Genomic DNA, 12,687 nt, shown 5'->3' on the forward strand with positions numbered 1-12,687 from the left:
TAAAACATACCAAATACAGATCTTGTCTGCATACTCATACTTATTTAAGGCAACATTCAGCAAATCTGCAAGCAGCAGAATGGAATGGCTTGGCTCATATTTTTAAATCTTGTATCATTGTGTATTAAAAGCTACACAAAATAACAGGCAATAGAAGCAAACTAGTCAAGCTTAGGAAAAGATACTCTAAGTTATCCCCTCCTTCTGCCTTTTGTCTACATGTTCTTTGTCCTTTATTAAAGCCCCTTTGTACAAGTGTGTTTGCTTCTTTTTATGATGGAAGAAGATGAATTACTTTTTATTAGTGGCAAAGACAAGAAGTTTTATTTTACTTCATGTGAAGTATGCAGAAGGAGGAATTTCAATTGTTGATTCCCTGGAACATTTGCAATTAAATAATATTTTCCTCAGAAGTATGAAATACAACCACAAACCAGTATCTAGTATTTTCCAAAGTGTTTATATTCACAGATATTGTCAAGATTTCATTGTGGTGTATGATTTCTTTAAAAATTCATAATAGATCACTACTATTTCAGAGCAGACAAATCTTTTAACATTTTAATATTCAATATTTCAATAAATACTTATTGAATTTTAAATCTTGAGTGTGCCATTTCTGTATGCCACATGCATATATTAGCAGTCTACACAAAGCACACAAGCACACAATTTAATGACTTGAATTCTATTCATTAACTACACACAAAAGCCACATCATGATTCAATTTTCATGAAATGAAAAAGTGGATTTAAAATTCTGCTGATTACATGAAATGATATGTATGGACACTTAAATTGGTTAGCCTTAATAATAAAGGAATTTTCTTCCTATGTGTTTAGAAAGTAAAAGTGCATCTCTTAATTTCAGTTAGTACTCAATGTCTACCTATTTGCTAACCCTAGAGTGGAGTTGCATACTGACATTGGAGCTGTATGTTAGTATACATCAAAGCTACTTTGAAGCATGATATCATTTCAAGGGCTGTCAACGTTAGTGTGTTTCCTGTGTTATTGTTTCAGAGTTTTCCAAATGTTTGTGCTATTCTATTATTTTATCTAGATATGTAACAAATGATTTTTGTTGCAACATGATTCTTTTTAATAGAGAAAATTTGAGAGAATTATTTAAGTTTAAGAAAATACTTCTGCCACATACACTGGATTTAAAAGTCACTTTCTGTTAGAGTTCTGATAGAACCTGGATGATTGCTTGTCCTTTTAGTTCTAACTGTAGTAATTATTTAGGAGCTCAGCACAGAAAAATATGTTTCATTGATTTTGCTTATCTAAGGATTAAGAAAATATATTGTTTTTAAATAACTTATTCTTTCCTCGAATTTATAAAATAAGAGTTTAAGAAACAGTGTGTGTGTGTGTGTGTGTGTGTGTGTGTGTGTGTGTGTGTGTATTTTAAACAGATTATATTTTGGCTTTTAGCCTTCATCACAACATAATATCAAGAGTGTGGGCTTCTCCTTTAAGATCACAGCTATTTTCCAGCCACAGGCCCAATGTGAACTCAGCAGCTGTTACAGACAGGGATGAGTGAACCCAGCTAGACTTGGGGTTTGGAGGAGGTCAAAATCTATTTTGCTGACGTTTCTGTCATGTTTATTAAATTGCATTCCTCTGAATGCAATTAAACTTTTAAGAAATAATGCTTTTGATCCTAAAACACATTAACCAATGTATTTTGAGCAGCACAGTTGATTTTTTTCAAACAATTATAGAAATCTGAAGCATGTGCTTCACACTAGCTAATGGGGATTTTTAGGAACATTAGACTCCCCACTTTTGTTTCATCCTAACCCTAAGAAAAAATTTGATTAGGATTAGATTTTTTACTGGAAATTGGCTTTGATGATGAGAAAAAGTATCCCCACACATCCATCCTATTATAATACCACATTTGTGAAGATGTAGTTGAGAAATCATGTAAGACATTACAAAATAATGAGAGAGGAAGTAGGAAACAAGAAGCAGAGATTTCACATACAATAAATGAAGCAGCAAACGTTAATTAAATCTATAAAATTATCCAAAGCACATTGAAGGTAAGATGTTCAAAAGCATTACACACGAATTCATTTCAAAGCGTTAGAATTAACATTTAAGCATTAGATTCACTCCACCTACTCAAGACTTCAGAAAAGACAGTTTAGGAATATGTTGTGAATAGTTTTCTTTTCTTTATTATTTGAATAGCAAAATAACAACCATAGGAAGGAACTTTGTTATGTGAATGACTTTTCTGTTGACACTGATTTTAAAATGTCCAGTGGCATGATTGTAACCTCATTGTAGTTGCAGGTTATTACACTAATGTAAGAAGCAGGTTATTACACTAAAAATAACACCTGCACCACTGAATCTTTGTATTCATGTTACAGATCTTCCTTTCTCATCTGCAGGAGGTTTTGCTTTTTCAAGGTGTAGGGGGATTTTAGATGAATATTCACACTGGAATGAATTAGCAGTTAAGCAAACCTGACTGCTCTAATTGTCCTTTTACTCTGGAAGCAGACTGGCAGATCTACCCCCAGTCTCATGATTTGAACTATACAGAGCTCAAGAAAAGCTTTTAATTCTTACCTTTAAGATATTTAAGTATAAAGTTACCCAGGTATTTATATTGTATATCCTTTCAAATTTAAAAATAAATACTACTTTTCTTTGTTTATAGGAAGGCTTCATTTATCAGACATAATTTCTTACTAGAGTATAATATTATTTTAATGTCTTTCATATAAATATAAAATTTATATAACATGTTTGCTATTTTGAAAATTTAAAAGTAGCATTAACTATCTGGCAGTTTTATAATTTAGTACAGGTGATAACAAATTCTAATACATTTACATTTTATAACAAAAGAAGCAATTACTAGCTATTTTCTATCCAGAAGCCAGATCCAAATGGAATTCCTTCACAATCAATAAAAGAATAAAATGAAATTATGTTACTGCCTTTTATATTCAATACCTATAACTAAAATAAAAGATAACTAAACATCCAGCATGATTTGAGAGGACCCAGGTGATTCCGATTAACTCTTTAGAATAATATACATAATTCTCCAGAAAAGAAAGTCTGTTGTCTCTGCCAGTGACCAGATTCATTTCTGAAAAACTAAAATTCCTTTAAAAGGCAAACAAATCAGCTCCTAAGTGGCTACTGCTTGGGTGTTGATTCCTGGGAAGCTGGATTCACTCACACATTTTCATCTGCAGGTTTAGAGCTGAGAGCTGTGCTTTCGACTTTGCTTACAACCATCCAAGCAGCCAGATGCAACGGCCCTTGACGGTCTTTCCTTCTAAGTAAAATAAAAACAGAGGAAACCTGAACCTTAACAACTAAACGAGGATGCCTTGCTACCAAGCTAGCAAGGGATACAAGTTGAAACACAGCTCTGTCCTGGATTTTGCAAAGTCTAAAGGCACCTTTTTATGTCTGCTTCCCAAGGTCTCACAAGAACCTATCCAAATTATGTCTATTCAAAATTGAAAAGGAACTTTTCCTGATTTATTCTCATTTTGAAGAACATTTATCTCTATTTGATATTGGCACATTAAGTGAGTTATAATATATTGCAGCTATAAATAAGCAATTATATTTACACAATCAAGAATTTACAGAATATATTCCTCTGAGAAAAGGAAATCATTTAATTGAAAAATAGGGGTTAGTTTAGATTCATGTTATCTACAAACCCCAAGCAGCAAGAATCAGGATTGTGACACGATCAGCCAATGTGCACTGCTGTGTCTCTTTTATTTTCTCAGGCTTTTATTTTTTCAATTATTTTGTGCTCACATAGAACCACATGGAAAATATTAATGTTCAATAGTTGGACTATTTTGTAAAGGACATTCATGATTTTCATGGCTCACTTGGAATTTGATTAATTTTTTCAAACTGGTTAAGTGCTTTTAATATCTTGTTCATGATAAGAAAAACTGCCAGTTTGAAAATGTTCGCAAATCATTAGCACCCAGATTGGTTATAGCAACATCTGTTTAGAAATAAAATTTATAAATGACAGAGTCAAATACATTTTTTTCATTCTTAGGTATTTCTAAACTGTTTCTGTTATTAAAAAAAACCCACAGACTTACATTTTCTATAATTTTTCAAAAAAGATACAGACAGGTATAAAACTGATTCAGTGTTTCTAGTCTTTGCTGTTTAGACACACACGTATACATAGCAATACACATACATATACACACAGAGTAACATACATATATTCACACATGGGTTTTTAATTAAACACAATGCTTTCAGAACATGTTTACCTTTCTGTGTTTCATAAAATATAGTCTCTCACTCACTGTCCATTTCCTTATGTAACACTATTCTGAGATGGCTTTTTGGCAATAACCCTATTGCCTCTATTTAGATATGGATACATGAATCTCACACTTTTATTCTAAATTCAAGTTCATTCATCATATCTAATGTCCTTGAAGAAATCTCAAATTACTGTTATTACATGGGTCACTAGAAACCAGAAACACTAATAAAAATTTTAAAAAGAGAGAAAAAGGGAAGAAACATCTCATGCAATTAGATCCTGACTAACGGTTGGTTTAATCAATTTGATTTTTATCCTCCAATCCAGTCCTTCCTCTTGAGCTGTCAGCGCGCAAGATAAGAGCCAGTGGTGTAGATGGGCTGTCTTTTACCCGCCGAGATGACAGCCACATGGCAGGGGATAGAAAGCAACACAGCCGCTGCACCCTCATCCAATGCGCAATCTTTCTATTTCATTAATTTTTCATGGAATTTCATTTCACAACAAGCTGGTGTCTGCTATCCATCTGCTCCACTTACTATGTCCCCTTTGCCAACTTTTTATTTGCATTTCACAACATTCTCAGGCTGCTCCGCTCCTCACCACCTTGCTGAGATTCCCAATTTACTTTCCTAGATCTGCCTTGTGGTGTTGCTTCCAAAATTCACTCCCAGTCACCTAAAGACCTGCACCCTAAACCACCCTAGAACAATAGCTCAATTTCAAGACAAGTTTCATTGTCAAATGCTCCAAAGAATGACACATTATGTGCCAAGGCTCAACTCAGTTGACCAGTCAAATGAGTGTTTGCATACCACTTAGATACTTCCCCAAAGTCCCTTCCTAGTTGATGGAAGATGGATATACTTCACTCTGAACTGTGCCCTTCAGTTTACCTTGAATGGGTACCAGTTCGGAATCTTTTCAAATAGGTCCATGTTAAAAGAGATATTTTGTTTTAAATTCTCAGTTGTTTTTACATTTGATATAATAATGGGCTATATATTTAAATATTTTATTTGAAAAATGAATTTTAAGACAAAGTTTGGGCTCTTTGTGGGAAATACATTAACAACAGCAACAAAAAAGAAAAGCAGATACACAACACAGTAAATATACACCATTTTAATAAATGAGAATGTTAAGGTGTATTTATGAGATTACTAAATATATTATCCTGACAGTCTATGGTTAGGAATTAAATTTTAAGTGACTTAAAATTACTGCACTAGTTTTGAAGAGGTCTTCCCGTTAGACTACCTGCTGCTAACAACAACAGCAAAAACATTTAATCTTAACATTTTTTTTTTTTGGTTAAAATTGATTCTTTTGAAATATTTTTCAGTTATTTTCTAATACAAGGAGAATTATCTTTTATAAAAGAAACAATAGGTGAAATTGTTTATGAACACACTGTATAGTTCTACCAAGAACTATAAAATAAAGTGCAATCTTTTTGTTCTCTCCCTGTACTATTGTAGGCAATACTATATGGGTAGTTAATGATGACAGGTAGTAGCCTTCATAACTACTTGTGCTACCATTGTTTTCCAAAAGTCTCTAATGACATCAAAGGAGAATAAAATGCTATATTTCACTTATCAAATTGGTTCAGGCCCTATTTTTACGCATGTACAAAAATCAGATGCTTTGCCTGTCTTTCTCATGTACTTTTATTTTGATTTTTGATGTCTCATATAAAAGTAAGATGCTCACATTTCCCATTTGTCTAGACAGTATAAACCACTTACAAATGATTTCTAAAGGAAATCCTAACTAAAACACCACCCACAGATAACATGCAAAGGTGAATAATACAAGGAATTAATAAAATGAAAAGTGAGATTGTGAGTAGGGAGGTCTAGTAAAAGAATTTTCTTTAAGGTTTACCTGGCAGAGACTGTGGGCTTCTGCTAGGTAACCATGGGTGTAATATTCTGTGACTAAGTTTTTCTTTGGTTTTTGAATATTTAAAAATATGTATTACTTTATAAGTGGTATTGTTACAGAAACCTACTCTATGAAAGAAAGGACCCTGTTTCCAAGATGATGGATTGATTGCATTTACCAATAATCATATTCCATCATTACCATAGTTAAGCTGTAGTTAATGTTTCAGTTCAAAACATAGACTGTTGGATCATAAAAAGCATACTGTACAAAAGATACTTTTCAAGGCTACACATAGAAAATAAAGAGTCTTTGACACACTGACCAACTGAATGAGCTGATGCACTTTAAAAACTGAAGCCTGACTGATAGGTGAGCTGGGAACATACATGCACACATGCATTTATCATAATTACATTTGTTAATTTGTAAGAATAGTTTAACATATTATTAATATCAATAACATCCCAATATTCCTGAACTGTCTCCCATACATATGTGATTTTTCATGTTGGAAGGCTTAAAATTTGAAGCTATCCCATCTTGGTGAAAATACATGATTAAGATAAGATTTAAAGGCATCTTTGCTCTTTATGGAGTAGAAGAAATGTGCGTTTGTCAAATAAACTTCTTTTCTTTGGGAGAAGTAAAATAATTATTTACTCTGTTCTATGACTGAGTATGCTAGCCTTTATTTTGGTCATGCATAGCTCCATTATTAACTTTGCCAGTAAAAGCAGATATTTAATACTTTCATTTGACTGTCCCACCACAATAGCTTTGGGCAGGTGATAGAGAAAAAGCCACTGATACACAGGTCTACACATAATAGAAACAGGTATATGATTTAACCTTCTGCCTTTGTTATGAAAATTTGGAGAGTTACTATAGTCAAAGGTACGAAGAGTACAAATATTTGCTGTAATTTTTATTATATTGGTTTGCCATGGTTCAGTTTATAGTAAATGGAGACTCTCTCAGGTTTCTTTTTATTTCCCTCCAGAATGATTTCTAAGTAATATGTCTTACACTTCATGGTAAGGCAAACGAAGGAAGAATTCTCTTTGGCTTACATTTCTATAGACTGTGTTACAATAAATATTGTTTCAATTGCTTTGTTCTAAATACCTAAACCGATTATAAAAATATCAGGAAACACAAACACCTGAAGTAGAAAGACAATTTTTTCTTTACTTCTTTTAAAAGTGGCATTCATTGTTGAACTGCTGAAAGCCATGGTTTTCCTAATATTTATGTCATTTCTAGTATCATGTAGCTTTAGAAAAAATCAGTTAAGTCAATTTAAAAATATTTTTAAATAACTAGGTGAACCTCAAATACATTTGAGCTGTCTGAGAACTGAAATACAATCATAAAATCAGCCCACTTGTGAAATCATAGGTTCTGAAATAATTAAAGGCAGGTGTCAGATCTCCTTTGCTCTCAGGTGTCTTATGTGTGATCATAATCGAGGACTGTTTGCTTCTGACATTTATGTTTGGTAAGTTTGTGTTATTGGAAATCCTATTGGACTCAGGGACTGCTAGACAGCACTTAGGAAACAATCAAGCAGAAACTTATCTGAGGCTATAGAAAGAGATTCTTGAAGGGTTAGTACAACCACCACCACGTCTCACAATGTATCCTGCATGAAAACAAAAAATTCCAACTCATTTAAGTTGTGTCTGCTCTGCATATCTCTACAAACACTTTAAAAACTAAAAGGAAACCAAACTACCTTTTCAATACTGGTAAAAGCACTGAACTTGCACCAACTCACAGTCAAGTCCCTCTCTGAAAAGGAAAGGACAGCTCTGGTACCTTTCAAACCTTCCGTGGAACGCACACGGGCTAAAATGCATTCTAGGGCACCGCCTATCATGATGGTGGAACTGCTAATTTGATACAAACCCTCGTGTGGAATCCCTGCACTTGTGGTGACATTGACTAAGTTCTGTACAGCCCAATTTCAACACTATCAGTAATAAGACACAGCTCGAGTTCATCAGCTGCAACCTGCCATCCGGTTGTCTCTCTTTTTTGGTTTGTGAGATTTAATTTTCTTTCTTTTCCTACCATTAAGACACAGCGTTTATTTCTTTCCTGGCAGTGATTTCTGCAAGGGCATACACTGTCCTCTTTGTCTATGCCAGTGTTTACATGACCACGAGATAGCTCATTGAGTTATAAATAAATAAATAAATAAATAAATAAATAAATAAATAAATAAATAAATCCAGTCAATTTAGGAAGGAGATTGCCAGGGTTTTACCCTCTTTTTCCTCTGAGACAATTTGGATAGGAGGAGGTGGAGCAAGAGCTCATTCTCTCATTTTTATGTGTGTTGGCTTAAGTGAGTGTTTCTTTTGGCACCCTGTGATACTGTCGGCTCCAAGAGTGTCTAAGTGCCAGCCAGCCTTGGGTATCCAGTAGGGACGGTGGTACCCAGAATACAAGCATCAGAGGGTGGATGCTCCTCTGCTCAGCCCTCTCAGTTTCCTTCCCAGTGTCTCCTGCCAAACATCTTCCGCTGAGCGTCTGGCTCTCTTGCTCTACCCTCCGGGCTTGGGGAAAGATCCCTAGCGATTTACAAAAAGGTTTGAACTCACAAGTGCCCTACTCAGTGTGGACATCCCAGAAACACCCTGAAGTGAAGGTGAGGAGCAGAACCTACAAAAGGCCACAGAGATCGCAGGAAGGACAAGGGGAGACAAGGGGGAGAGTTGCAGCGGGCACCAGAGCGCACGCACGGAGAGCTTCTTACCTTTCCTCTTGGACCTCCTCCTTCTCCTCCTCTTGGACTTGCATTTGAGTTGACTGCTTAGCCCTCCAGATCCTCTGCCGCTCCCTAGGACAGATGCCATGCCAGTCGCGAGAATCAGAGAGGAGCCGGTCCTTAATCAATTTCCCCTTTTTTATTCTTGCTGCTGTGGTCGCGGCCGCAGCGAGTATTTCTGGCTTTGAAAATCAAGGAGCAGTCTCACTTTTTAGGACAGGATATACCAGCAAGCACCTTCTCTCTAGTTGTCCCGTCACTTGGCTCTGGATGAGCTGAAAGCCTCGGATGTGCGCTGGAAAGCTGAGCCCTTCCTTAGGCAGAAAGCTGGGGGAAAGATTCTCCCGCGCGTCCTAGGCGCCCTGGAGCTCTCTCCTCCTCCTCTGGGCTCCCAAAGCAGGGCTGCTACTTTTGCGCCTCTGCGAGTTGTTTGGCACCATCCACTTTAAAGCCAATCACGCAGGGAGCTCGTCTATTTGCTGCCGCAAAGTCTAATTAGATCCAATCACAACTGTCTTCTGGCTCTGACATCAGCAGCACCAGCTCCACTGCCTCTGGTAGCTTGCAAACTCAGCTCCCATTTGGATGGATGGAGCCGCCCAGGACAGGCTGGAAGAAAAGAGGCTTCGGAGGTAGTCACAACCACACCGAACTGGTTTTACTGGGAGAAGTCCAACGGTGCAATTTACAGGAAGGTGACTATCCTGGGATGTCAGAGATTCTCACTGGGACCACTTGATATGCTCAAAAGACGCAAGGACCAATTTCTCAAACCCAGCAGTTTAACTAGTTAGCATATTAAGATACTCATTGTCTGGAGCGGGAAGGAGCTCTTCTTGTTCAGGACCTCAGTCAGACTTGTATCTGCTAAAGAGACAGGCTGTTTATGAATTGTTTACTCAGAGACTGTGTATCTGTCTGTTTGAAGATTTGTTCTCCTGGTTTCCTACTCTACCTTCTTTTCATATCCCTAGGCTGTTCTTTAGAAAAAGGAAAATGCATGCAAACAAGTGTTAGGGTTTCATCTGAATTTTATAGAGAGGGAATTCCCGTGCTGTTTTATCCACTGATGGAAAAATTACATGAGAGACAAGTTAGGAGTGAAGAGGGGAGGAAGAAAAGGAGAGAGAGAGAGAGAGAGAGAGAGAGAGAGAGAGAGAGAGAGAGAGAGAATCCCATGGCAATTGTAACATTTATATACAGAATGGAATATTGAAGAAGTGGACTAGAAATTGCAATGATGGTAAAAATTCTATTTTCAAGGATATTCTAGGTTTCAAGAATTGATTTCCAGAACATTGAATTCTGACATAAGACTTAAAAAGGAAAATAATCCAGCAAACATCATGACTTCTTGTATTTAAATCTCATAAATTATTAATCACCATTAAATTGGTTTGATAAACATTCAATCTAAAATTTGGTAGGATGAGTTTACAGGAAGATGTGAAAATTATTTCCTGCTTTTTTATTTTATATATTTTTATTTAATTTAGAAACAATCTTATTTTACATACCCATCTTTTCTCAAGCTCATTATGGGCCTTGGTATTTCCACATTATTTATCTTGTATAAGGAATAATTCTCCCAAGGAACATTGGATGTAATTAGGATGTCCATGGATTGCTGCATTAGTGAGTTGACCAATCCTCACTTTGCTTTCATTGATGATAGAGACAGCCAATTTCAAACTGTACTGTTATGATCCACAGTCATTTACCTAAATAGTGCCTCAGTTTCCTCATCTGTGACACAGGATAGCAACCACAGCCCCTTAGTGGGGCCATTCACACTCTCCAATCAGTATAGGCAATAACTAGCAGATAATAATCAATCTGTGACTATTAACTTTATACAGTGGATAATTTCAAGAGACTCCTACAAGGTGGGCCTTTGAAATAGAGAACTTGTGCTATTTTTCCTTTTGAGGCTATTTGACCTCCTGAGTCATTTTAAAAGGAATGCTGCAGTCAAACCTGCTTCTCCAGTTTGGCCTGGGTTCAACAACTCCCCTCTAGCAATATCACTGCCTAGTGCCACTGATGGTTTCTCCTGAGTGTTGAGAAAGTACATGGCATTCTCATGCAACCTATAGTATAAGAGGCTGAGATTTTTGTGGAAGTTCAGTGAGAATTCCTATAACATATAGACTTTCTGGTGTTCTTCAAGCAGAGCAGACACTGTGGTTAATAACGATACATCAGATAAAAGCAAAATAAACAAAAAACAAGTGAAACACAAACCACTTATGCTCTAGGCTCAGAGACTGTTCTGTGATGGACTAAATAAATGTATCATGAAGGAAACATGGAGGAAAAAAAAGCACATTAATAATGCTAATTAGCTAGTGTAGTACAGTGCTTATAAGATCAAAGGTGAAAACTATGGAGTGTAACTGAGAAGACCTAAGTTGACCTTAGTTGTAGAAGTTATTTCCTTGGCACATCTGTGTCCCAAGGGAATGAGGACAAATGTCAGAAGGAGTGCCATTTCCTCAACCTTGTAAAGGTTTGAGAGTTTTAACTGTAGTCAGAAGTACAGCTGTGCAACTTTACCTGTTAAACATCTGTGCTCCATACAGAATGCCTGACTTAATCCAATATTGTCCTACTTGTGTGCCTGCAGAAAAGCTGTCACCAGATAGAGTCACAAAGGGAAGTTCTTTTAGATAAAGCTACACACAGATGAGCCACTGATACTTAATTATAGGAATTTATTAATGACTCTCTCATAGGCCCATAACCACACCAACATGATACCTCTGAGAATCATACATACTGACTCTTACTTTACTAGGACAGTAAGTAAGGGAAGCATAGCAAAGAACCTTGAACACACACACACACACACACACACACACACACACACACACACACACACGGTTTTGGTGAGAGGGAATAACATGGCTAAAATATGAATGTAAACAGTTAAGATTTTGATTTAAGTATCATCAATTAGTCAAATCTTGGCAAATGTTTACTTTTCTTGAAGTTTCTCAGTTTATTTTTTGCATAATTTATGCAATATTATTGTACAGAGATATTTCCCTTTGCTCTATTTTGTCGTTTTTGTGTGTGATAATGCCCCATAGATGGTATACTTAGTCCTCTAGAGAGAATGGGATTTTAAAAATGAATGTTTCCATACTAGAAGCAGAAGTGGTTTATGATGGGGGAGTATTTACACACAACCATTGTCTCTTGTATGTTTCAGTTTGTTATTGCCAGCAGGGCTTAAAGTGAGCAGTGTTGACAGTCTGCCACTCTTCTGATGAGTCCTTTTGCTTTTTGTCTTTTCCCTGGATCACTTGAGCATAGCTTGGCAGTCGGAGATGATGAAGAGCAGCTGGAAGAGGCTTTAGGATCAAGAGCCAGGCTCAATCCATTGCCCATCAGGGGCCATCACTGATGTGTCCTGTGTCGAACTATCAAAGGGGCTTCCAAAGAGAAACCAGGCTGGTCAAATTTTGACAATTTCTTTAAAGTTTATGCCACAACAGCTAAAATCATGTTCCCAACTCACCAATGCAAAACTCTGACCCCAGAGAAGATTATTCTTTTTGCATGTTGCATCATGATTTCCAAAAAACAGGAAAGGTTTAGGTATTACTATGAATCTCACTGAATTCAAGCAACACATGTTGTAAAGCAGAATTGAAACAAAGCTCATTTTAAAGATGAGGAGACTGAGGCTTGGAGAAAATAAGAAACATGATAAAATTCA

General features: G+C 36.2%; 1 protein-coding gene across 1 annotated transcript in view; it reads right to left on the reverse strand.

The window, feature by feature from the left end:
* Adarb2 (adenosine deaminase RNA specific B2 (inactive)) overlaps positions 1–9,128 on the reverse strand; it is a 548,969-nt gene extending 539,841 nt beyond the window's left edge. Inside the window, exon 1 of the mRNA XM_051194782.1 lies at positions 8,952–9,128. Coding sequence (XP_051050739.1) covers positions 8,952–9,051 — 100 coding nt within the window. The 5' untranslated portion in view covers positions 9,052–9,128. The remainder of the gene's footprint in view (positions 1–8,951) is intronic.
* Positions 9,129–12,687: the final 3,559 nt, after the last annotated feature.

This window comes from Phodopus roborovskii, unplaced genomic scaffold (assembly GCF_943737965.1).
Source record: "Phodopus roborovskii unplaced genomic scaffold, PHOROB, whole genome shotgun sequence".
In the NCBI taxonomy this organism is placed as follows: Eukaryota; Metazoa; Chordata; class Mammalia; order Rodentia; family Cricetidae; genus Phodopus; species Phodopus roborovskii.